Source organism: Gossypium hirsutum, chromosome D11 (assembly GCF_007990345.1).
Source record: "Gossypium hirsutum isolate 1008001.06 chromosome D11, Gossypium_hirsutum_v2.1, whole genome shotgun sequence".
NCBI lineage: Eukaryota > Viridiplantae > Streptophyta > Magnoliopsida > Malvales > Malvaceae > Gossypium > Gossypium hirsutum.
The window spans coordinates 14,163,453-14,189,288 of NC_053447.1; the positions used below are offsets into that span (position 1 = coordinate 14,163,453).

General features: G+C 33.5%; 5 protein-coding genes across 16 annotated transcripts; 2 read left to right on the forward strand and 3 right to left on the reverse strand.

The window, feature by feature from the left end:
• The first annotated feature begins 1,707 nt into the window (after positions 1-1,707).
• On the forward strand, positions 1,708-4,430 carry LOC107924088 (cytochrome P450 71A1-like). The gene is made up of 2 exons (NM_001398439.1): positions 1,708-2,623; positions 3,566-4,430. The coding sequence occupies exons 1-2, from the start codon at positions 1,718-1,720 to the stop codon at positions 4,193-4,195; spliced, it is 1,536 nt and encodes a 511-aa protein (NP_001385368.1). The 5' UTR covers positions 1,708-1,717; the 3' UTR covers positions 4,196-4,430.
• Positions 4,431-5,064: 634 nt separating this feature from the next.
• LOC107924090 (monothiol glutaredoxin-S10) lies at positions 5,065-8,341 on the reverse strand. The gene is made up of 5 exons (XM_016854367.2): positions 7,855-8,341; positions 7,666-7,739; positions 6,733-6,807; positions 5,813-5,839; positions 5,065-5,476 (listed from the first exon to the last, which is right to left on the reverse strand). The coding sequence occupies exons 1-5, from the start codon at positions 8,127-8,129 to the stop codon at positions 5,400-5,402; spliced, it is 528 nt and encodes a 175-aa protein (XP_016709856.1). The 5' UTR covers positions 8,130-8,341; the 3' UTR covers positions 5,065-5,399.
• A 7-nt stretch (positions 8,342-8,348) lies between these two features.
• On the reverse strand, positions 8,349-9,524 carry LOC107924089 (probable glutathione S-transferase). Its single transcript, XM_016854366.2, has one exon. The coding sequence runs from the start codon at positions 9,143-9,145 to the stop codon at positions 8,474-8,476; it is 672 nt and encodes a 223-aa protein (XP_016709855.2). The 5' UTR covers positions 9,146-9,524; the 3' UTR covers positions 8,349-8,473.
• A 1,189-nt stretch (positions 9,525-10,713) lies between these two features.
• Positions 10,714-11,801, reverse strand: LOC107923029 (photosystem I reaction center subunit IV B, chloroplastic). The gene is made up of 3 exons (XM_016853230.2): positions 11,262-11,801; positions 11,111-11,176; positions 10,714-11,031 (listed from the first exon to the last, which is right to left on the reverse strand). The coding sequence occupies exons 1-3, from the start codon at positions 11,514-11,516 to the stop codon at positions 10,927-10,929; spliced, it is 426 nt and encodes a 141-aa protein (XP_016708719.1). The 5' UTR covers positions 11,517-11,801; the 3' UTR covers positions 10,714-10,926.
• A 414-nt stretch (positions 11,802-12,215) lies between these two features.
• On the forward strand, positions 12,216-19,879 carry LOC107924774 (uncharacterized). 12 transcript variants are annotated; one of them, XM_041106173.1, is made up of 18 exons: positions 12,252-12,615; positions 12,703-12,759; positions 13,081-13,152; positions 13,310-13,412; positions 13,780-13,848; positions 13,944-14,060; positions 14,155-14,228; positions 14,836-14,938; positions 15,299-15,341; positions 15,651-15,713; positions 17,005-17,234; positions 17,842-17,962; positions 18,056-18,156; positions 18,363-18,485; positions 18,557-18,727; positions 18,818-18,961; positions 19,051-19,196; positions 19,508-19,879. In XM_041106173.1, exons 3-18 carry the CDS (start codon positions 13,089-13,091, stop codon positions 19,657-19,659), a joined length of 1,824 nt encoding a protein of 607 aa, XP_040962107.1. In that variant the 5' UTR covers positions 12,252-12,615; positions 12,703-12,759; positions 13,081-13,088; the 3' UTR covers positions 19,660-19,879. The 12 variants fall into 12 exon arrangements, with proteins under 12 accessions (XP_040962108.1, XP_040962107.1, XP_016710847.2 ...); XM_041106174.1 differs by having other exon boundaries at positions 12,216-12,759; positions 14,155-14,210; positions 18,363-18,476; XM_016855358.2 differs by having other exon boundaries at positions 12,252-12,759; positions 14,155-14,210.
• Positions 19,880-25,836: the final 5,957 nt, after the last annotated feature.

The following is a 25,836-nucleotide window of genomic DNA, read 5'->3' on the forward strand; positions in this document are numbered from 1 at the left end:
ATTAAATTTACACATACAAAAAAATACAAATATTCTAAGAAATTAATACCCGAAAATATAAAAATGAAACCTTAAATCCTAAATAACTACATTAAATTTACAAATATAAAAAATACAAACATTCTAAAGAAATAATACAATTATTTTGAATAGCAGTTTCTTTACAATTAGTTGTCTTTTGCTTGAATCAAGTCTACGTTGTAGCAGTATCCCACTTATAAGTTGCAGAATAAACACTATTGCGCCATAGATAATGTCTATCTGCGTTGGACATCTCGGTTAGCCATCTATGGTGCAGAAAGTCATCCAACCCTTAATAGCATAACTTTTAAGGTGGACATGACATATATAATTCAACTCCGTTAAAACATGACAATATATAATTCAACCTCGAAATTCAGTTGTACACTACGAAAAACTCTCATCTACAATCCACTACAAAAAAACTCATTTAGTGATATACTATAAAACACTTTCATTTTGATGGCTCTCTCAAAAAAAATTCTTATCAATTTACACTATTAGAACCCAAAACACCCACTATATATAGGGTTTGGTGCTGGCCACCGGTGTCCCAAAATGAATAAAAAAATTTGGGACCCGAAAAATGTGGTGCTGGCCATCAATGTCCCAAAGTAAAAAAAAAATGAATTGGGAGGAAAAAATGTACTTGGTGTCGGCCATAGAAATTTTTTTTTAAATACACTCGTGTCAGCCATCAGGGTTTCAAAATAAAAAAAATGCATTGTGAGCCAAAAATTGTACTTGGTGCCAGCCATTACATGGTCACCACAAAATTTTTTTTAAATAAACTAGTGTCGGCCATCAATATCCCAAAGTAAAAAAATTGTGTATTGGGAACCGAAAATTGTACCTGGTGCCGGTCATCTACTGGCCAGTACCAAAAAAAATTTTATCGTCTCTGGTGCCAGCCATTACATGGCCAGAACCAAAATTTTTTTAAATACTGGTATTTTTGTATATCAGTATGATACGATTTTTTTTAAAAGATACCCCAGTGCCGACCATTGGGTTCCCAAACTCAAAGAAATCATTTTTTAAAAGTCTGATACGATTTTACATGGCCATCAAGTAATAATGGGGCTAAAACACTAGGTAGTGTCTGCCATTGGGTTTCCAAAACCCAAATATATTGTTCATTTCAGATCATTTTAGTGAATATTTTTGAACCAATGTAATTTTTATAAATATTAAATTTTTTTAGGTTAGATGGGTAAAATAACCTTGTGTATGATTATGTAATCTCAATGGAGCACTAAAACATGTGGAGCCATCGGCTGCGATGACCCAGGTCATTTCCAAACTCCTTTAGTTGTTGAAGTCTTCCACTGACTTCATTGTGGAAAACGACACCCTACCTTTAATTAAAAACTATCTTTTATTAATTTAATTTCGCTCTTAATTAACGTAAATTATCACACAACGTTTCAACTACTCGTTTTGTTGAAAAATTATTAGACGAAATTGACAAATATATATACTGTTTTCTCACAAGGTTGTTGAAGTCAAATTCTTAGAAATTTCATGTTACACGACATTATGAACAGCGTGACCTTTAGTTTCCGAGAAGGAACACCTGGGCCCTCGAGGCTTTTCTCATTATGATTGTCTATAAATAACCTGGTCATTTCCACTCCAGCACAATCAACTCTAATATTCACTTCTTCATCACTTCCACCACAACCTCTTATATCCAATGGAATCCCCATCTTGGGTTTCTTACTTAACCGCATGGCTTGCCACTCTAGCCCTCATCCTCCTCTCCCTCCGTTTCCGCCCCCGTCGAAAACTCAACTTCCCACCTGGCCCAAAACCATGGCCCGTAATTGGGAACCTTGACCTCATTGGCTCACTTCCCCACAGATCAATCCATGCCCTCTCCCAAAAATATGGTCCACTCATGCAACTCAAATTCGGATCGTTCCCTGTTGTCGTGGCCTCTTCGGTTGAAATGGCCAAAGCCTTCCTTAAAACCCATGATGTTATCTTTGCTGGTCGACCCAAGATCGCGGCAGGAGAATACACTACTTACAATTACTCTGATATTACTTGGTCACCGTACGGACCATACTGGCGTCAAGCACGAAAAATGTGCATGACAGAACTTTTTAGTGCAAAACGCCTTGAGTCATACGAGTATATCCGAAGAGAAGAAATGAAATTGTTGCTAAAAGGGTTGTACGAATCATCCGGTGTCCCAATTGTTTTGAAAGATCGTCTTTCAGATTTGAGTCTTAATGTAATAAGTAGGATGGTGTTCGGGAAAAAGTATACAGAGGGGACTGGTGAAAATGAGATTGTGACCCCGAAGGAGTTCAAGGAGATGCTTGATGAGTTATTCCTACTTAACGGAGTATTGGATATCGGGGACTCGATTCCCTGGCTAAGGTTCTTGGATTTGCAAGGCAATATTAAGAGAATGAAGGCCTTGAGCAAGAAGTTCGACAAATTCTTGGAGCACGTTTTGGATGAACATAACGCTAGGCGAAGAGATGTTAAAGATTATGCTGCCAAGGATATGGTGGATGTACTTTTGCAACTTGCTGATGATCCCAATCTTGATGTTAAGCTTGAAAGGCATGGAGTCAAGGCATTTAGTCAGGTCATAATTCATTTACTAGATTCTCTCTCTTTTCCATTAATAATTTTTTGGGTGTAATCTCAAATTTAACCCTTAACATTTATTTATTTTTATCAATTTAGCCTTTATTCTTTTTTAATTAAATTTAACCTTAACCTTTTAAAAAGAGTCAAATTTACCCCTCAATAGTAAAAATTTAAGCATATTAGCCCACTTTTTTTTTGAACTTTTTATATTTTTTGTTGAATTTTAAATTTTTTTACTTTTAAATATTTGTATAATTTTTAAATTATTTTTTGACGTGATATATAAGACAAATAATGACATGCCAACAGAAAATACATGTGAACTACTACGTGAGTTATCACGTCAATATCGTTAAAAAAATAACATTTTATTCAATATTTATGTTCAAAAAAAGTGAATTGACTTTTTTAAAAGGTTAAGGGTGTTTTTTTTAAAAAATTTTATGAAATTAATAAGGATTTATATGGGATACCAACAATGTCCTTTCAATAAATTTTAGAATTTTTTAAAAATGAATATTTTAAAATTGTTTAATAAAATGGTATTATTTGATTTATTGACCTACGTAAATATATATTTTTCTATGTAAATATGTATTACTCATTATGTATAAAATATTAATTTAACAATATTGTCACTACTTGTCAAATGGGCTTTGGGCCTACCTTAAATCAACTTTATTGCACAAAAGAGGATTCAATGATAACGAAATGCATATTCACATAAATTATATCCTCCTTTTGTGAGGAAAAATCATTTCGGTTATTCATGATTGTCCATTAATGTTTTATTTTATTCATGACAAGAGCAAAAGAATGATGTGATTTTTATTGTACTGTTTTGTTTTGTTTTGTTTCCTAACATAAAATTTACACTAAATGCCAAAAAAAAAAAACATTTGTGTAGAACGTGAGCTAATACTTATTGATGTTTCAGGACTTGATAGCTGGAGGGACCGAGAGTTCAGCAGTGACTGTGGAATGGGCAATTTCAGAGATGTTGAAAAAGCCAGAAATATTTGCCAAGGCTACAGAAGAACTAGACAGGGTAATTGGCAGGGAAAGATGGGTAGAAGAAAGGGACACTGTGAACCTACCTTACATCGACTCAATTGCCAAAGAGACTATGCGTTTGCACCCTGTGGCACCCATGCTAGTGCCTCGCATGACCCGTGAAGATTGTCAAGTAGATGGTTACGACATTCTCAAGGGCACTAGAGCTCTTGTAAATGTGTGGACAATTGGGAGAGACCCCACGGTTTGGGATAACCCCAATGAATTTTGCCCTGAGAGATTCATTGACAAGACCATTGATGTGAAAGGTCATGATTTTCAACTGTTGCCATTTGGGGCTGGAAGGAGGATGTGCCCTGGATATCCTCTCGGGATTAAGGTCATTCAAGCAAGTTTGGCTAATCTTTTACATGGATTTACTTGGAAGTTGCCTGGTAACATGACAAAAGAAAATCTCGATATGGAGGAGATCTTTGGCCTCTCCACCCCAAAAAAATGTCCACTCCAAGCTGTGGCAGTGCCTAAGCTCCCACTTCATTTGTACTCCCACTGATATTATATATATATGTATATATATTATTTTAAGGCTCTTAAAAATAATTCAGAGTATGAGAAGAGAAACAAACAAGCAGAGAAAAAAAAAAGACAGAAAAATACAAGTGATGGTGAGTGCTTTGCCTTTTAGTGGCAGACAGCTATTTATGCAATCTTTTTTCTCTTTTCCACCTTCAATGAGTTGTTGGCATGTAACTGAATTCTGCACTAATAAAGACTTATTTATAGTGTCCAATTCTGGCTTCTTTATCCCAATAATATTAGAAATAAGAAAAATACCAATCCAGTACACAGTTTTTAACAATCCCTAAACTTTAATTTGATTTTTTTTTTATTTCACTGGTTTCCCTAAGTAAAACTTGTTCTATTTTGTTAGTTGTTAAAATCCGTGTACCAGATCGGTATTTTCTTTTATTTCTTGGTATTATTGGGATAAAAAAAGCCGTCAAATTCAACTATTAGCCCCTATGATATAGGTAAGTTTCAGATTCAATCACTAAACTTTAATTTGATATTTTTAGTTCATGTACTTTTCGAACTTTGAAATTTCAGTCCTGACCTAAGCGGTAACCGTTTAATATGATAAGTTAAATTCTAACATTTTCTAAATCTTTTATGAAAAATATATTATCATGTGTAATATCATATCAACATGCCATTTTCACATGATACTTATAGAAAGAAAAAAAAACCCACATCATTTTAGTTAATAGATTTAGGGTTTAGCAAATAAAACCTAAAGTTCATGAAACAATATGTACTATTTGCATGTGAGGGACACCGTCACCTCAATATCCTTCATCTGAAGATCTCTTCAATGCTTTTTCTTACCAAATGTTCATTAGGTAAACAGAAGGAGAGAAAGGAGGAAGAAATAAATTAACTTGTATTTGAGCACAATGCTTTCTACAAGTAACTATTACAAATAACATAATACCTCAAGCACTTATAAGATGTAATAATATATTTTGGTTCATTGTTTTCCCCCAAGAAACTTATGAATATATCCTACGGGTTTCAAGATAAACAATGTTCGGATGAGATGCATGCAATAGTTTCACGTTTTCGATATACAATTCGAAAGAAGAGATATAAAGAAATAACTCCAGGGATTTTAACGTAAATAAATGTAATAGAATGAAACATTTTTGTTTCTAGAGGAAGGAAAGTTGTCATACGTGATTGGAGACAAGCCAAATGAGCTAATTTTCCTTTCTTTTAGCATTAGCGTCTGATAGCAAAGATTCCAATTCTCCGTTATGGTATAGTTCAACGGTATCTGCATCATAATATGAATATAGAATAACAATACTCACTTGACTTCTAGAAGTGATAGGGAACTACTAACAGTCAAAACTGAAGGAATGATGTATTACAAATATAAGTATCTTTTTTTCCCTAGTGGGAGGAAAAACATTACAAAATCCAAAGAATTTTACAGGGTTGTGTAGCAATGTTCTGGAATTGTCTCAAAAGTCTAATGTGTTACTTGAGAAACTGAATTATGCAGATTTATTTTAGCAGTTAGGCATAATCCATTTCTAGGTTAGTAAAAGGTGCGGGTATGTCTCATCTTAATGAATGAATCGTTCAAGAGATAAAAATGCATTAATACCTGTACAACCACCAATGTGTTTTCCCCCTGTGTGAGGCAGATAGAAATTAGAGAGTGGTTATCATTATATAACCAAGAAAATGTTAGAGATAAAAGAGAAAAAGTAAAAGACAAATTATAACATAAAAGAAACTGCACTATTTGTCAAATTAGAATTGAACAAAGTTCCATAACTTATAGTTCGAACTTGTAAGTATCGTATTTATTCAAGAATCGCAACCATAAAAGAGCTGTTGTTTTCATATGTGAATTCTTTTAACTAGAACTGAAGCCTAAGAAGAAAAAACTAAGTATAGAGCACAAATCCCTTTCAAGAATGTTTCACTATATCCATGTCTATAACTTTGAAAATGGAAATACGCCATTAATACGTAAGCCACAAACCAAAATTTTAAACTCAGCCATATTCATGGAAAAGTTGGAATTGCCATTAGAACTAACTAAGCAGCAATAATCTGATATTCTGCTTCTCCGCATGAAATTGCCAAATCAATATAAAATTAAAGGCAGCCATCTCCTCACAAGGAAAGTTATAGGTTAAAAGTATGTTCTTTGCTTTTTGGTTTAGGGGTAAAAGAAGAAACCAAGAGAGGAAAAGAAAAGAAGATGGACATTAATCTGCACACTTTATACAAGATTCTAGTATTTGTACAAGGGAGTAGCAAAGATTGCACATCCCATGCAATTCAGAACCTACTATTCATATTGATTTTCAAATTAGGCTATGATCAATTTATGTTCTGTTTGTAAGTACCAATCTGACATCACAGAGTTAAAAGTCATTCATTCTACTGAAGATAATAAATGGACTGGTGAAGGATTTTACACATATAAAAGCAATAAGCCATTCAGACTCTTTTGCAGTCAGTGTATTTCTAAATCTGTTAGGTAATTGCTAATACTGGAAAAACAATATTTACCAATAAAAACATTAGGGACAGTACGCTGCCCGGTAAGCCCCTCCAGTACATTCTGCAGTTGAGGTCCTTGGGGACCTGAAAAAAGATAAAACTCTTTAATATATGCAAGATACTATTAAGATGAAAAGATTGGAAGCCCCAATTCGAGATCTGACATTTCATACTCGGCCTCTGTATGTAAAATCTCATACTCGGGTTCTGTTGAATTAAGAGAAAGGTAACATAAAAAAAATTCCAGAATCTCTTATGTTTTTCAAAAAAGAAATGTTTTATGAACTTGTTTCCAGCTTAACCATACCAATTTTCAATGAGAAGGTAGCAAATAGTGATTAGTGACCTATGTGGTACTTCATGCTGGCATGGACCAGATTGAACTGTTATGATTTGAAAGCATTAGAACAATTATTACAATGATTGATTGATTAAATTTTTCAAGGTTATCATAAAAAGCCAAAAAAAAAAAAAAGTAATATGGAAGCTACTGAAGATTCAGAAGTTGCCCTTAATTTCAATTTAACATCATCCAAAAGTGAACTTAGCCTCTCTCAAATCTCCATTTCCGCAATTTGTTCCCATACCAACACTGCATAGTTTATATTTTCTAAATTTGCCAGATTAGGTCGTCATTGAATTCAATATCACAATCAAGGCGAAGCATCAAACAACTTGAACAAGGCCAAAAAGCAGAGATGTAGTTGTCTCAGCTAACAGTAATAGTTCATTAGGCAGAAGCAAGACCACACAATCACAAGGTCCCAAAAGAAAGTAAGAATATCAGCTATTTTCAATGAATCACCATTATTGAAATGAATTATTTCATCCAAACTGTATGCAAATGTGAACCATAACAATGAAAATGGAAAATATTATCACTAAAACAATTGGTAATAATGAGTAAAAAGAATTTGTATGGTTTATAAACGCAAAACTAACCCAATTCATCCAATTCAATAACCAAAGGCTCCACACCAAGTTTCTTGAACAAAGATTTCACCTCGGACGAAAACCTAAAAATAATGGGAAAAAAAAGGAAAAAAAACATATAAAATCTCTATAAAAAATAACGAAAAACACTAATTTTTTTTTAATGGAAAGTTGGAGAAAGAGGAGATTTCGACCCACGGGCACCAACTCTTGGAGTAAACAACAACTGGGTTATCAGCCACGGTCTTCGTAACACTATCATCCTGCCAGGAACCAAAAGAGGAAGCCATGCCTCGAATCGACATGGGTTTTGTTAGGTTCCTTGACCCATTGTTGACCAAGCTCCAGCTGGTTGCTGTGGAGGCTTTGTTTCTTTGAATATGAAGGAATTTGTTGCAGGAAAGCTGAGAGAAAAACCCAGGTCGGTTTAGAGGAAAAAAGCTCAGTTTCGCCATATGGGGTGCAACTGCCATTGTCTGAGTTTTCCTCCAAAAATTTTCTCCTCCTTTTGTCTCCAATCTCCTCTTTCAGAAGCGATATTCGAAATTTTCTTTTATTAGTTTTATTATTATTATTGTTTCAGGCTGCTCTTTATCGGATACGTTTATACAAGTGGGCTGGGTTGGGGTTGTTTGCTTGCAAATTGAAAACCTGATTGACCCAAAACTGTGGGGTTTGAATTCTTCGATTGGTTCAAATATAATAAGTTTTCATTTTTCTCCTCAAAATCTTATTGCAAATTTGGGAATAAATTTCACATATCAGCATAGTGAAAGGACGTAAATCAAAATACACCGAAAAAAACCAGTCCTAGCTTCTAAGTGGTTGCTGCTGGTGCAATGATTTTCTCCCTCCGGGACTTAAAAAAAGTCAACATTTTGTGACGGTCGGGAAGGTTGTCCTTGATCAAGGGCAGTTGCTTAAACCTTTCAGCCCATGCCTGCAATCGAGGGAAGCATTGAGGTCCCAGCATTTCAACCCCAGCTGCTTCGGCCAACACATCCAACCAACAAGCTATCCATCCATAGGCTATATCGGTTAATCCAAGCTCTTCACCCCCAAAAAACTCTTTATCTCCAAGCCCATACTCTTCTATAGTTTTCAGCAGTTCCTCAGCTTCTTTTGTGCCCTTCACTTGCTCTTCTCCCACAGTATGAAAGAATTTGTAAAATATAGGTGCCTTATCTTCTCCAAACTTGATCCAGAAGCGAGCCATGGTCCTTTCATGAGGATCTAGAGGGAGCAAAGGGTTTTGAGGCCATGTGTCTTCTATGTATTCAAGGATAATAATAGATTCTGGTAATGGTTTTCCAGCATGAACCAGCACCGGGATTTGCTTGTGGATTGGGTTACACCTAAGAAGCAACTCGCTCTTGTTGAAAAGATCCTCTTCTACGTACTCATACTTCGCCCCTTTGTGTTTAAGAGCCCATAAAACTCTGTAACTAAAAGGACTAGCCCGGTTTCCTAGCAACTTCAGTTCTTCCATTTTTTTGACAAAACTTGAAGCTTCTGCAATTATGTTTTATATGGCAGAATGGTTTCTTGCACTGCACGTTCTAGTCTCGATAGCAAAGTCAGAATTTTGTGTGTGTGTGTGTGTTTTTTTTATTGTCGTCATTTAGACCAACTGTTCATATCTGGTTAGTTGCTTAATACAATATTGATTTTTGCCTCTTGTGAATGTTGAGAAATGGTCAATGATTTGCTCTTGGCTAATGATTTCTTTAATTTTCTCCACTGCAGGTCCAAAGACTCTCAAGTTTTAGCTTTGGAAATTTGTGCGAGATCAAAGCAATATGAAGCCAATGAGAAGCTTCCCAGATCTCACATCTTTCTCTATGTTCACTAAAATGAATATTTTCTTTTAAGCCCAAAATTAATTCCCTCATATCTTACACGTTATAAACCATCGCGCTACCTGTTTTTTGTAAGAGAATCAAAGAAAAAAAAAACTCTCTTTTATCTTATATATTTTCGTAAAACTACTTAGTATTCTACTTAAAATAAATAAATAAATAGTTTCTACACATTAGACTAAACAATAAATGATTTTCTTACTAAAATTTCATCCATTTTTAGTATTAAAAAATATTTCATGAGGTACACTACATGTAATTAACTGGTAATTTCATCGTCACTCAAGTTTTTAATAGTAAAAATGAATAAAAAAATTTTAATAAAAATGATCAATTTACTTTTTGATATGCCGTACAAAAATTAGTTTACTTATTTTTTTTAAGTGCAGGAGTGTACTATTTTTACCTAGATATTTACTATTTTTTGGAATGCAAGGCATTCATGGCCAAATCGAATAAATTTTGAATAGAGTTTATGCATAGTATTAATACATTTGATATAACACAACCTGAATTGAAATCTAAATTTTAAATTTTATCCAAATATGTAAATAATTAATTTATGCCTATTTTTAAACCTGGCCATATTTTAAAAAATTATAAAAAATATTTTATTTTAAATTTAATAGGTAAAAGTACATAGAGGCCTCTGTATAAGGATGCTGATTGCATTTTATCCTCTTTACTCAAAAAATAAGTAAATTAGTCATTGCACATTAGATCAAAAAGCAAATTAATCATTTCTATTAAAAATTGCATCTAGTTGTACCATTAAAAAATGTCTTGCTTGACAAAATAATCAAACAGTGACACGCCACATTTATATCATGCCAATGTACAAGAATCAATTTTTAATAGTAGAAATGGATAAAAACTTTAATAGGAAGATGAAACATTTCAAAGCACTTAAACTCACGTTCTCATATATTAACAACAATTTTAATTGTAAATCTTAAATATAGACAACTCAGTATATCTTTTTAAGATCATTAGTATTTTATATTATTAAAGAAATATTTTTTATATTATATAAATTATTGTAAATCTATGCGAAATGTAGAAGAAATTTTTATTGGGAGGAATAGTTGAATCACTTTCAACAGATCTAAGAACAATTTTAAACCATATTAAGAGTCACTGAAATCATTTTAAAACCCAATTAAAGATATCTGAAATGGCCATGGACTTCCTCAACATATTCCACAGTTAAACAACGTTTCCATTTTTTCAAAGCAGGTGGTGGAAGGTAGGAACAACAAGACAAAAGAAATTCACGCAGGACAATATGATACACCGTTGTAGTTTTTGTTTTCCTGGGGGGGTGGGGGGTACAAATGCTAAGCTTAAAGCTAGAGATGAGAAGGAAGAAAGAACAATATAATGCACGAAAAACTGCTAAAAATTAAATGACTCAGTTAACTTCTGCAATCTCATCCAAGGCATAGTTGTTGGTTGATACATTGGCGTAATTAACTTTGTTGAATCGAACCACCACTGGATACCGAGTCTTAGGGTCCTTCAACATATATTCAAAGAAACAATCAGAAATGAATCTAACATGCTCCCGAATTCTAGAAAAAATAAGAGAGACTGACCTGGTCGACTGTAACAACTGACCCAAAGCTGTTGTACCAGTAGGACTCTCTTCTAAGAATCTTGACCTATACATATACATACATGATGTGAACAAAAGTGCATTTCTCAGCTATATATCAGACAGTTTCGTATGGCAATAAGTAAGCTAACCCTGGTTCCTCTTTTTGGTCCAATTGGTGGTGGCTTAGGTTTAGGGGCTTCACCGCCTTCTGATGCTGCAGTGGTGGTAGCTGGTGCTGGTGCAGCAGCCTCGTCAGCTGCCCTCGTCACCACAAGCCTGGAATTGTTGTTGTTCTTTGAAGGGAAAAACACGGTGGTGGTCTTAGAAGTGGAGCTTGAATTCGCTGCGACATTGGGTGTGAGCAAGAACCCTGAAGCAGCTGATGCCATGCTGGAGGTAGCCATGTATTCACTCTCTGTTGCAAAAGGGAAAGGGGTTAAAGTTTAGCAGATGATTAGTTGAAGTGAAAAAGAAAAGAAAGGATGATTGAATTGGATTGGATTGGATTGAATTGGATTTTCAATGTTTGCTCAAACAATTATCTCATCTTCAGAAAATTGATTCAATCTTTTCCTCCACTAGGGTTCTGCCACCTATGCACCATATCCTATTTCTTTGGATAATGTGATACAACAAGTCATCCTTACCTGACTATATTACACAAAACAATAATACTGTTTTAATTTTACAAGGAGCTTTAAAGAATTTATATATATATATTTTTAATATTTTATTATATTTTTATAGGAACTAATTTTAGAATTAAAAAATTCCATTAATAATGTATCAAATAATTTTTTATAATAACATAGTATCAACATCTTAAAAATTTACTATCACATGAGAATTTATATAAAAACATAAAATATTTTAATCATAAAATAAGATATATATATATATATATGTATAAAATAAAATATTCAAATATTAGATTATGGTGATATATAATATAATATATATAAGTATAATTTTAGAAAAAAATTTGAACTGATAAAAATATCTTTTGTTGCTAATTATATTACTAAAATGATAATTTATTTATTAGTATTATTACCTACATTTTATGAATTTAATATATATTTTTACCATTAGATTAAAATAGAGGTAAGATTAAATTAAAACTTTCTTTTTCCTTGTGAATTTTCACGGAAACAGAACTCGTCTCTTTCCTTTCCAAGCCATTGTAGTCGAGGGTAAAATCTCATAAAACTTCATAGCTATAGTACAACTCAAAGTGCCCAGATTTAAGTCTTGACGTTGATAATGTTATTCACCAACAAGTGATTGAAACAAGCTTGGATCTTGGAACATTAGCTATACAACTTCACTCTTACTATATTTCAACTATATCAGTTAGTTAGGGTATAAGAGGGTAATTAATTAAGAATTTGGGGAATTTGGGATGTTAGAGCTTAGAAATGTTTAGGGTTTTAGCCCAATGATCGTCAACTCAAAAACATACAAGAAGAAAGCCCTATCGATTCGTTTTATCGACAAATCAGGGTTAGTTGATTCGTACAGAGCTCAATTTCTGAATGTTATGAAAAAGTAGCAAAGCATTTCTCTTTCACTCGATTTCGTCTGAACCAGAACCAGAAGCCAACTCTTCAAACGTCAACTATTCACCGATCGATCCCAAACTTTCTGGTAACTGCTAAGCCATATCGCTTTTTTCTTTCACTTCATTCGTTGGGTCCTTGAAGCTTCAACAGTAGTTCTTTTCTTTCCTTAAAATATCGTCAATGATGAACTGGCGGTAAGGTCAGCCTATTGAATTCGAAAATATTACTTAAACCAAAAGTCACCTTATAGAACACTGAACTTAGTTCAACTATGGTCTAAACCAATTAAATCTAATCCTTGAGTTTTTGCGTGTTAAAGCAACTCAACTTTCGTACTTGGGGCATTTGTTTTGCTTTATTTTATTTTCCTTGTGTGATTTTGTTTGTTTGTTTTTTCATGTAAAAGAGTGGAGAATGGTGAATGTTCCCTCTTTGGTGTCTCTGAGCATTGACGCACTTAAAAGAGAACTCATTCACGGTACATTTCCCTTATGTCTTTCCTTTTTAATGCTTGTAGTGCATACTGTTTGCATTATACTAAAAATGCCTAGTTGCTGAGAGATGCATTTCCCCTTTTTAACTGATATTTTTAGTTCATAGTGGTCAAATTTAATCATTGGTTGGGTTGGTTGCAGGGGATGATCTTTTGCCGCATGTCTATGAACTTCCTCTGGAGTTGTTCAATTCATTAGTAGAATGTCTACCTCCTTTGGCCTTGCAGAAGCTGCAAAGTGAAATGTTAGTTAAATTTTCTGCACCTTATAAGTTTTATGCATGTTTTCAAGTTGTTTTTCAAATTTATAACTGTTATAGCTGAATAATTCTGGATATCGATTGCTCCTACTGAAGCTTGAAATGGTCATGGGTGAGCAAAATGTGATAATTGTTTTCTTAGGAAGGGGAAATTTTCAAATAGGCAGAGAAATGTTTTACTAGATTTTCTACTGCACAAATCTTCTAACAGATGAGCATGACTATGAAAGATTTTTCTTAAGGTAGCAATAATCTTTTTCCCTCTTGACATAGCTTGTTTAACTTTTGCTGAGTTGCTGCTATATACGGGCTACTTGAATATTCTTGAAAGATATTAACTTTCATTGAGCAGGCCATTTAAGAACTATGATGACTATGGTCCTTCTAGTGATGACTTAAAAATGGGGAGAAAACGTGGAAGGTATGTTAGATTCGATGTCTCTAGATCCCCTTTTTGCTTTACGTAGAAAGTAAGACTAGAATGTGAGGTGACTGTTTAGTGCTAGTTTCTTACAGATATGGGAATTTCGATACAGCGTGGAAGGCATTGTTTAAATTTCGTTGGCCTGATCTTGCGGAGTGTGTCAAACCAGTTGATTGGCAGCAGATTTACTGGGAAACTCATGTGCAGAAGTATGTTGTTCCAATTAACATACTAATTCTTATTATTTAGGCCTCTTCTTGGATTCTGTTATGATCTATCCTCTTTTATTAAATGGAAAGACAGTTGCCTAGATGAAGCAGCAGAGATAGCTTTGCTTCCATCATTTAGTGGATGCCTTGGTGAGATACAGATTTTAGGTACTTTGATACTTAGCTTCTATGTATTATGTGCTTTTTAAAGTTTTGGGTGAACTTATATGGATTTGTATATATTTTTCTGCCTCTTGCTATACGTACATGTTGGTATATATATAACCTTGTTCCTTTTGATGGTAGATTTTAACCTGTTTGCTTTGCTTGCTAGTCACCCAGTGAAGGAGGATGAGTGATGAACAATTAAATCATATAAATATCAAGAAAATTTTGTTTATAATGGTGGATTGCATGGATATGCCCCTTGCACATGACATGAGGGGTAATGTTCTGGTGGTTAATAACACTGCTAAGCAAATCTGTTAGAAAGCTAGCAATTAGATTGTGCATTCCAACTTAACTGATTACATATTCCTAAAAGCAACTTAATCCATGAGCTCCCCCTCTCTCCTTCAAATTTATCTTTGTTACTTGTCTTTATTACCATACTTAGAGCAAGTGAAAAGCTTTCTTCATTTTAACATGATTTGAGTTGCCTTTTCTATTTTTTTTGTTCCTCCTTTACCCTTCGAATTATTTTACCAATATTGTAAAAGTTTGTTGTTCCCCTTATCTTTTTTTCTTTTCTTTTTTCTTTTGTACGTTTATGCAGAGAATATACTGCAATACATTGGGTATGTGGATGATATGAGTAACTTGGCTTCAGATTACTTGAAATTATCTTACCACTGCCAGCAATTTGGGTGTTATTCTAGGTAACCTCTAATGCCACATCCATACATGGGTAGAGTACATGCTCATGTTCCTTAATTGGCAATGGAATGCAATTAAATTATTTATATGAGCTGAACAATCTTTTTCCCTTAGCATGCCTGATTTAATTAATGTATATGTTTGACACTACATTTTGTTTCCTCTTTGTTTTCTTATGTATCATTCATACAAACTGTTTTATTGGTCTTTATCTAGTTTTTCAGATTACCTGTTTTATCCACTGCCCCCTCCCCCACCCAAAAGAAAATGTATCCTCATTTTAGTTCAATTGCTTTTCCATTTCCAATATTATGACTTGTGCAAATGTTTGGCTTCTTATATGTGTAATTTTATATTTGCAGACGGTTGAGACTTCAAAATGTGCTCTGTGTTTTAGAATCTTGTGTAAGTTTGTATATTCTCTCTCTCCCCCTGTTTGATAAACATTCAGTAAGCTGGTAACATCGAAACTCTTTGTGTTAGACAATGCTTTTACAATAAATAATTACATTAGGTGATATTAACCAGATCTGTCTGTAATAAGTGTTTGTACGTATTGATGTGTGTGTCTGAAAGAGAAAGAGAGTTAGATTGCATATGGTTTCATATATTAGAAGTTTTTCTCTCTGTTTCTCTTCCTCTAGTAGCCATTTTTCTTTCAGTATACTCATCCTAGCATGGTAATGTTTGCTACCTGATGGCATATTGTTGCAGCAACTTTTGAGGAAGTCCAACTTGCAAAGCTTGGTGGTACAGTGGATCAGATCCTCAGAACATGTAAGCCTAATCCTTTTTGTCCATGAGTGTCAGTAAAATGTCAGTAATTAAGTTATTGACCAACACAATAGTCCTTTTTTTTTTTGTACAATGGACATGGGAACATTATCCACGTAAAATGAATTAACAATAACTTGGATGCAGGATTTGTCAGGCTGTTTGAGTGAATGTATTAAAGCGGCTGAAGTTCTCATAAACTGGTTCCTCATAAATTGAAAGAAGTTACCTTCTATCCTTCCGAAATGTAAAAGGATAACTGATAATAGTATATATTATAGCTAGGCGGTGGTGTACATCAGTCCAATATTCAAATAAACAACATAATTGCAAATCATCTTGGAATTTAGTCCTTTATTTTCTTGATAACTCTGCCATCTGTCTACATCAGCAATCCATTCAGTGTCTTTTTAGTGTAATGATTGAGCTGTAACACAAGCTTTATGAAGGCATATGATAGTTATTCTAATCAGCATGCTCCCAAATCTTATACTAATAAGCAAAGGGCCATCTGTTTTGGGCCTTTCAATCAATTCAAGTTTTTGATTTGTGTAATGATTGAGCTGTAACACAAGCTTTACAAAAGCATATGATAGTTATTCTAAATTTCTAATCAGCTTGCTTCCGAATCTTATACTAATAAGCAAAGGGGCCTATCTGTTTTGGGTCTTTCAATCAATTCAAGATGTTTATTCTTTTGCGAGTGCAAATAATAAGGGATTGGAATATTAATATTTGATTTCCATGGGATTGATTTTTTTTTTTTTGGGGCATTTGATTTAAGTTACTATCCTTCTGTAGGTTAACCAAGAAGAAATGTATTTTTCCTGAAAAATAAAAGATAGAAAAGAATGAGTTGATTGTACTGTAATCTTTATATGTCTAAGGATGAAATTGGATATGAATCATAACATCAAATCTTAGTGGTAATTGGTATGAATTCCATTTAAGTTGATACTATTTTTGCTGGAATAGAGTGACATTGAAGCACATGTAATAACTGCCAACACTTGTGGTTCTATATGTCATGCAGTCTGATTTAATTGTACCAGGGTAATTCTTCATTGACGTGAAGTTCTCTAGGCCACTTATCGTTTCCTCATAAATTTTTTTCTTTATCCAATAGTTTAAAGTAGTTAATTCATTTTTATAATCGTGAACATGTTATTGCATGAGTTGAATATTCAAAATTCTTCATTCTGAATTTAAGAATTTCATAGAGATCAGTATACCTATGTATCAACTATCTTCTTTCTTTGGCTTATTTAATTGTTATTACTTCCTGCTTTTGCAGGTTGCTGGATTATGCAAACTTCTCAATCAGAACTCTAGAACATTAACATCACTTGAATTTGTACACTGCAAGATCTCTTCCAGCTTTATGGACACAATTTGTGGTTCCTTGTGCTCAAGTGGTGCAGAAACTCACCAAATACATCACTTCTCCATTAGCTCTTCAAGCTTTCATGAGATTGATCCAGTTTCCCTAGCTCATAGCCTTGCATCATTTCTATCATCAGGAAGGTATATCTACTTTCATTTTAAGCTTCACTGTTGGTGAAATTTGGGTACATTTATTTAGTTGATTGCAAGAGGTGTTTGACAATGACACGTTTATCAATTTGCATGACGAACATTGGAGGGCTATACTAAGAGGAGTTACTCCTCAAAATGCCATTCCATTAAGGTTGCATGCACTGTCACTCATGGTACTTAAATTAAGACTAATAGTACAAGAAATAGAATTTGACAATCTTTGAGCACCACTGCATGCTGGTGTAACATGGGGGAATCTGTCATTGAAGGAAAAAAAATTACTTTTATATGGCTAATATGTGACATATCTTTCCTGTAATGAAAATGCTAAATTTTATGGTCTGCAATGTAAAGTTAGAATCCTTGCATATGATCTTTTTTGTTAAGGACTTGAGTCCAGGTTTCTGCCATAAGACGTTTAACATGTGTTTGTTGGAATATGGCAAGTTTTTGCATTGATTTAGGGTAATGAGTCCATCTGATGTAAACTTTCTTAGTTTATTTAGAAGTACCATCTGTAAAGTGGCAGCATTCTTTTTACAATGATTAATCTTGTTGTACACATATGCACATGTATCATTTGTTTTGTTCTTAGGTCCTTGCGGTCATTAAAGCTATGTGACAACAACCTGGATCGGAATTTTGCCAAAAGTGTTTTTAGTACTCTACTGGATTCTTCGTGCAGTCTAACAAGCTTTGACCTTTCAGAAAACAATGTTGAGTGATGCACTTCATTTACAATTTTCTTTCAACATACATCAAAATACCTACTGTTAGCCAGCTATAATATTTAATCCTTAATCTCACAGATATCTGGATGGCTTTCTATTTTCAACTGGAAATCAAATACCTTTCTGTCATCTTCTGGAGTGACCAAATCTTTGCAGTCATTACGCATCCTCAAGCTAGGGTATGTAATCAGTCATACATGTTATTCTTCTTGTAAGTTATTGTTCGTTAAGTCTAGACTACTGGCACTAAATTGACCAGCAAGGGTTTTGACTTTTGAGGTTGTCACTGGCAGACAATGTCATTTTATACCTTGTAGGGATGTAGGAACCCTCTATAAGTTTGAAATTTTATTTCTTGCACCATAAAATAGAAATTTCTTTTCAGGGGTAATAATCTACAGAAAGATGATGCTGGTAATCTAAGATATGTCCTGGTTCAAATGCCGAGCTTGGAGATTTTGGATCTTAGTGACAATCCAATTGAAGATGATGGCATCAGGTCTGCAAAGTAAATATCTTGCTATATTTATTAATAAACGTTGGATGTAATAACTGGCTGCCTGCATTTAAATTATGCAGAAGTTTAATCCCTTATTTTGCTGAAGCATCTAAAAGTTGCTCTCCCTTGACGGATTTGAATCTGGGAAGTTGTGAGCTTTCCAGTGATGGAGTGATTCTACTTCTGGATGTCCTATCAACCTTAGCGAGACCATTGAATTCTCTCTCTCTTGCTGATAATGGCCTTGGCAGGTTTGTCTGGACTGTGCTGGCATAGAACTTACCCTTTATCATCTATTTTCTTACTTGAAAAGGATTGAGCTTATAACTGATGGAATCCAGCCAAGTAGCAGAAGCTTTGGGAAAGTTTTGGGGTACATCTATCCAAGTACTTAATCTCGAAGGTATAGGACTGGGTCCATCAGGATTTCGTAAACTAAGGGATATAAGAATGGAGAACTTGAAGCTTGTTAAACTTAACATAAGGTTTGGATCTATGCTTCAGTTTGTTTTCCGTTTTTCAAATACTTCCCGAATGATAAAGCAGTTAGCATGTGTATGTCTTTGTTATGTAGCAAAAATCGTGGTGGGATTGAAACTGCAAAGTTTTTGTCAAAGCTCATTCTCCATGCTCCTAAACTTGTTGCAGTCAATGCAGCATATAATCTCATGCCTGCAGAATCCTTGCCGTTAATATGCTCCGCACTGAAAACTGCAAAAGGTGGTTATACAATTTTTTTTAAATTTAAATGCACCGTTTAGCTCCTTAGCTTTAGGTTCATCAATTTCCCTTCTGGTGTCAGCATTATCAGATATTGACAGCAAAATTGGAAATGTCATTTCTTCTTCAATTTCAATCACACTCACCGAGTTGCAATTATGCATGTTAGATTTCAAATTTTAGACAGTGCAGAAACTAGCATCTATAGGGGCCTGAAATCCAAAAAGATTTAAATATATATGTTCCCTAATGGTATCCAAAATCCTTTTTCACATTACCTGAATGAAAGAGTTGTGTGTGGTATTGTGTAGGTCATGTGGAGCAAGTGGACTTGAGGGGGAATATCTGTGAGTATCAGCCCTCCCATGATACCATGCTCGCTGAATTTCAACATAACGGAAAGCCTATTTTGATTCTTCCGTCGTCGGTAGCCTTAAACATACCTTATGATGATGACCCGTAGCTGACATTAGTGGCTATGTTTAGGGTTGAGATCATAAGTTTTTTAGTGCTTAGTTAAAATGCTTAGGAAAGTGATTTTCTATTCTATTTAGTGTATATATAACTTTAGTAATATCTTTACCTTTTTATATAAATTGACTTTATATATTTTTTCAATTAAGTTGGTATGAGATTAACTCATAATATTAACTCAATTAAACAATCAAACATTTTAGTTATAATATAGATGATTCTTAGCATGTCATTGCAGCACTCTTCTTTCTCTTCTTTTTTTTTGTTTTGGAGTAGATGGCACAGTTCGTTGATCAGATGGGATTTTAATGACTGACATTGTTGTTACATTGAGGATGAAGAATGGTTGCTATGTTATTGGAAACAAAGGAATTTCTCTCCATTTTAGTATGATTTCAATTTATCAAAGCTGTGGCCTTTTGTATCAAAGAAGTAGATAACTCAATTCCTCTATTTTCGGTTGAAATGAATTTTGTTGAAGAGAGTTGAGATGCTGAGAGCTGTGAAGAGGTGGTTATGATGGTGGCAATATGTCATGTACATGTTCTCTAGTGTGCCATACCTTATTCTGTAGGTTGTTAAGTAAAATTATGGGCAACTTGATTTGATTGGTGGTAGGAGGTTGTAATGTCGTTGGGTAAGAATTCGAAGGACATATGGGTAGTTCCCTAAGATAGGTGGGCACTAACATTAGCTTTCACTCATGTTCGCGGAAGTTGAAATTGGTATAACAAATTTTTTGTTTTTCATATTGATTTTGTTCGGTTGTTAAATTACAAATTAAATATGTTATATGCTTTAGAGAGTTGAAGATTTTAACGTCATTTCTTGTAGAGGTGTTTGAAGAAATTAGAAATAAATATTCTAATGTATTGAGGAAAATTTCTAAGAAATATATACAACTATATATACATGAAGCATTAAATCAATTAAGGAAAGAAAATCTCTAATTTGTGGTAATATCTAAAGATATGCTATTCAATGCTATCAAATAATCGAAGATTCTCAACATGCCCTCTCAAGTTGGTGCATGAATGTATTGCATGCCGAACTTGCTAAGAAAATTGTGATAAGTCTTAAAATTGAGCCCTCTAGTAAAAATATTAGCCAATTGTTTTTCGAATGCTAGATAAGATAGACTTAAGGCACCATTGGCTACTTTTTCCTTGATAAATGACGATCTATTTCGATGTGCTTGGTTCTATCGTGCTGCACTAGATTTTGAGCTATGTTGATGGTTGCTTTGTTGTCACAGTACAAGGTTGATCTATTTTCGTTCAACAACTTTAGCTCTTCCAATACCTTTTGCAGCCATAAAAGCTCACAAACACCTTGATTTAGCCTCTGCACTTAATCAAGCCACAACACTTTGTTTCTTACTCCTCCAAGTGACTAAGTTTCCTCCCACAAGAGTACAATAACCTGTTGTAGACCTTATGTCATCAAAAGAGCTAGTGTAACACCCCCATACCCAATCCGGTCGCCGAGTTAAGGCATCATGATGTCACATTCGTTGCCGAAGCAACTACTGAAAATTTCAGATCAATCTATCATATTATTTTATTAATATAGATCATTAACTCATTGTAGTAATAATTGAATTTACGATAGAACTAATTATGAGTTACATCCACAATTGATCAAAGGCCAAATTGTAAAGTTCATAAAAAAATTTTGGATTGTTGTCGCGACGTTGGGGTTTCCACGTCGTGACATGGCGAACTTATCATCATGACATTGCCTCCATTTTCCTACAAGTTCCACGCTTTATCTTTATTTATTTATTTTATATCATTACCTAAACCTTATTTAGATGTCATAACCGCCATTTCATTTTACATATCATCTACTTACATCTATTTCGAATCTCAAGTCCTCATAAAAACATGATATTCAATCAAAGATAACAAAGTTTATAAAATTAACACAAATATGAAAGTTTTACAAATAAGACCATTGGAGGACTTGCACTTTCAAAAGTAGTTTACCCACTTTATGTATATTTCATATTTATTTCTAAATCGTGTCAATCAATTTAATTCTTCATAAAATTTAACAAAGAATTCACATAAATTAACAATTATTCACTTATTATGTTATCAATTCGTTTAAACATACTCATATGTATCGATCATTCCATCACTTACAACCATTTCAAAACATTTCAATTCATCTACTATATATATATATTCATTTTTTTTCTCCTCCTCCTCTCCATTCCACATCCTTTATGTATATATTTGTTAGAATCTTTAACTTTTAGTATATAACATGTTTATATGTAACATTATCTATAATTCCTCTATTTACTTATGTGTTCATATCAAAGCTGTCCACTTGAATCATAGTCACTAAATTATTTATATCTTGAGTTACAAAATTTGAAATTAAGATCCGCTTGATGTTTTTGAAACTAGACTCAAATATATTTTTACCATAAAAATTTTAGAATTTATGACTTAGCCAATAAGTATAGTAAATTCTTCAAATTTGCCCATGTTTTGCTGTTTGACGGCTTCAACCTTTTTTTACTAAAACTTAATTATCTCTTATTACGGGGTTTGGATGATATTTCCATTTGTTTCTCTTGAAAATAGACTCATTAAGAATTTAAACATATACATTTAAAACCCTAATAATTTTTTTTATAATTTTTATGATTTTCTAAATTCAGAACAGGGGAACCCGAATCCACTCCTACCTTGTTTCACAAAAATTAATATATCTCAAACTATAAAATTCCGTTTCTTTCACCGTTTCTTCCATATGAAGCTAGACTCAATAATCTTTAATTAAATATTTAATTCAATCTCTAACTAAATTTCTATAATTTTTGGTGAATTTTCAAAGTTAAGTCACTGCTACTGTCCAAATTGTTTTAATGAAAAAAATATATTTTATTTTCCATGGTTCTTTGCACTATCTTTTATTCATTCACACATAATTGTCATACTTTTGATTACTATACAATTTAGACACTTATGTTTATGTGTAGATTATATATTCATTTCTTAATCTTAGTACTTTTGACCATACAAATCACATTCTCTCTTACCAATTTAGTGTTTTAAGTCTCTATTCTTCATCAAATACTTTCTATTTCCAGTATTTAGATTAAATACATGTTTCATACATCTCACTCAAAACATTTGTAACTCAATCTATTGAAATACAAGTAGGTTTAGTATGAAACTTACCTTATTTGTCAAGAATTTCTTCATTTCTTCTTCATTTCCATGCATTTCTCATCTTCACCACTTTCCTTCCTTTTTCTTCTCATTTTCTCCACTTTCATCTACTACTTTCTTGCTTCTAAATTGATGAACATATTCTCTAGAATCTCTACTTCATCTTCTCTCTTTAATATCTAAGGAAATTTTCAAAAATTTTGGATAAAAATGTAGATTTTCATGGCAAAAGACTAGATTGTAAAGAAAAGAAAACTTCTTTTCTTATCCTTTCACTCACGTTGGAAGGATGATAAATTTCCTTCATCCTTCCTTTCTTTTTATACTACCATTTTTTAAATAAAATAATAATAAATATCTAAGTAAAATATTAATAAAATATTATTTAACTAATTAATTAAAAAAATCACCAAATATCATCAACATCATCATTACATTCTAGAATTCTCCCTCTTGCTAATTGATCATTTTACCTTTTATGATCTTTCAAAATTTCATCCTTGAATCATCACTTAATTTGGTAAAATTACGATTTAGTCCCTCACAATTCTTCACCTATTCAATTTGGTCCCTGCATAAAAATTCCATATCTTATTAAATTGGATTATTTTCACTTTTGGTCCTTCAACTTTCTCATTTTTACACTTTGATCCCTTAAATTTTAAATATTTACACTTGAGCCAAAAAATCATATATTTACGATTTAGTCCCTTCTTTAATACATCATGTCATGCTTTTTGATTTAACTCTCTTTTGATATATTACAACTTTCATTTTCTTTGATCTTATACCTTATTTCGCTAAGATTTTATCTCATATTATTTACGACCAAGGGGGTTTTGAGGATGTTACAGCCAGCACAATATGCATCTGTAAATACTTTTACCTTGAGATGATTATTTTTGGAGAAGAGAATACCTTCGTCCGGTGCAGACTTTAAATGCACAAAATTTGCAATTCTGCCAGCATATAGGCTTCATGAGGATCATGCATAAACTGGCTTACCAAACTAACCGCATAGGCTATATTAGGTCGAGTATGAGCAAGATAAATCAATCGTCCGACGAGTCTTTGATATCTCCCTTTATCCATCATTTCACCAATCCCTACTTGTAACTTGTGGTTACTCTCAATAGATGATTCTGCTGGTTTGCAACCTAACATGTCAGCCTCTGTCAAAAGATCCAATACATACTTTCTTTGGGAAATAAAGATTCCCTCTTTCGATCTATCAACTTCTATTTCGAGAAAATATTGTAACTTTCTCAAGCTTTGATTTCGAATTTTTGAGACAATTATTTCTTAAGTCGAGTCATTTATTCCCTGTTATCTCCTGTCATAATTATGTCATTAACAAAAACTATAAAGAGAGTAATCTTACCCTTGTTATGTTTTACAAAGAAGGTATGATCAACATTACTTTGTCGATAGCCAAACGACACCATTGCCTTACTAAATCTATCAAACCAGGCTCTAGGAGATTGCTTTAATCCATATAAGGCCTTTTTCAATATACATACCTTCCCTTGAGTGTCTTTATCCTCAAATCCTAGAGGAACTTTCATATACACTTCTTCTTTCAAGTCTTCATGTAAGAAGGTATTCTTTACATCAAACTGTTGTAAGTCTCAGTTGAGATTTGCTGCACATGATAGAAGGACCTTAATTGTGTTCAATTTAGCATCTGGAGCAAATGTTCCTTGATAATCCACTCCATATGTCTAAGTGAATCCTTGTGCTACTAATTTGGCTTTGAGTCTTTCAATTGAACCATTAGTCTTATACTTGATTGTAAACACTTATTTGTAGCCAACCATTTTCTGCCCCTTAGGAGGATTAACCAGTTCCCACGTCTCATTTTTTCAATCATAGCCTTTTTCCATCTTGGATCAATGATAGCTTCTCTCCAATCTTGTGGAACAGACATAGAGAACAAAGACAAAGCAAAAGCTGTATAGGATGGGGATAAGGAATCATAAGAGACAAAGTTAGATATAGGATGTAAAGTGCAAGTTCTAACACCTTTTCGTTGGGCTATTGGTAATTATAAATCAGTAGCAACCTCAGGTAAAAAGACTCACATGATAGTGAAGATTCAGGGCATAAAGTAGATTATATAATGGTGTCTTCTTTCTTGCCTTTCCCAGTGTATGTCTTTAAATCAAGCCTATCCAACAATCGTCCATTAGTTTCTCTTGAACCAAAGTCTCTGCTAGAACTAAATTTCCCCTCGGAAAGGTAACAAAATAGGGTCTCATCTCTTCATTTTCAATAACCTCCCATTGAAGAGATGGTTGTGATGAAAAAAAATAAGATTCATCCTCACGAAATGTTACGTCCATACTTATATAATACTTTCTAGATAGCAGATGATAACATTTGTAACCCTTCTATGTGGGAGAGTATCCAATGAAAACACATTTGATTGCTCAAGGATCCAATTTTCTCCCACGTCGAAAATGAATGAAACAAACACAACCAAAGACCTTCGGTGAAACTAGGTAATCCGTATTGCCCTGTAAGGTTTCAATGGGACTATTAAAATCAAGAGCCCGAAGAGGCATCCAATGAATGAAATAAGCAACAACCAAAATCACATCCCCCCAGTAAAGCTTTTGGAGGTTCATAGTGAATATAAGTGATCTAGCAACCTCCAAAAGATGCCAATTTATCATTTTGACAACACCATTCTAAGCACTTGTACCTGGACAACTGGTCTAATGCAAAATCCCATATGATTCTAAAAAATCATTAAATTTATACTCAATTTTATTATCAGTTCTTAAAATGTTAACCTTAGCATCAAACTGAGTAGTAATCAATTTATTAAAAGAACGAAAACACGAGAAAATGTCACTTTTAGACTTTAATAAAAATATCCATGTCATCCAAGTGCAACAGTCAATAAATGTAAGAAACCAAAAATTACCATATAAAGAAGTAATGTGAGTAGGGCCCCAAACATCCAAATGAATAAT

Excerpts from the sequence above, each read along its gene's own strand:
- LOC107924774 (XM_041106173.1), top strand. The coding sequence starts at position 13,089 with ATGGTGAATGTTCCCTCTTTGGTGTCTCTGAGCATTGACGCACTTAAA. Across the intron at positions 14,229-14,835 it reads TGGTGAGATACAGATTTTAG|AGAATATACTGCAATACATT; the intron begins GTACTTTGATAC and ends ACGTTTATGCAG. Across the intron at positions 15,342-15,650 it reads TCTGTGTTTTAGAATCTTGT|CAACTTTTGAGGAAGTCCAA; the intron begins GTAAGTTTGTAT and ends ATATTGTTGCAG.
- LOC107924089 (XM_016854366.2), bottom strand. The coding sequence starts at position 9,145 with ATGGAAGAACTGAAGTTGCTAGGAAACCGGGCTAGTCCTTTTAGTTAC.
- LOC107924090 (XM_016854367.2), bottom strand. The coding sequence starts at position 8,129 with ATGGCAGTTGCACCCCATATGGCGAAACTGAGCTTTTTTCCTCTAAAC. Across the intron at positions 5,840-6,732 it reads TGTCCCTAATGTTTTTATTG|GGGGAAAACACATTGGTGGT; the intron begins GTAAATATTGTT and ends TGCCTCACACAG. Across the intron at positions 5,477-5,812 it reads ACACATTGGTGGTTGTACAG|ATACCGTTGAACTATACCAT; the intron begins GTATTAATGCAT and ends ATTATGATGCAG.
- LOC107923029 (XM_016853230.2), bottom strand. The coding sequence starts at position 11,516 with ATGGCTACCTCCAGCATGGCATCAGCTGCTTCAGGGTTCTTGCTCACA. Across the intron at positions 11,177-11,261 it reads GACCAAAAAGAGGAACCAGG|GTCAAGATTCTTAGAAGAGA; the intron begins GTTAGCTTACTT and ends GTATATGTATAG. Across the intron at positions 11,032-11,110 it reads CAGTTGTTACAGTCGACCAG|GACCCTAAGACTCGGTATCC; the intron begins GTCAGTCTCTCT and ends TATATGTTGAAG.
- LOC107924088 (NM_001398439.1), top strand. The coding sequence starts at position 1,718 with ATGGAATCCCCATCTTGGGTTTCTTACTTAACCGCATGGCTTGCCACT. Across the intron at positions 2,624-3,565 it reads GAGTCAAGGCATTTAGTCAG|GACTTGATAGCTGGAGGGAC; the intron begins GTCATAATTCAT and ends TTGATGTTTCAG.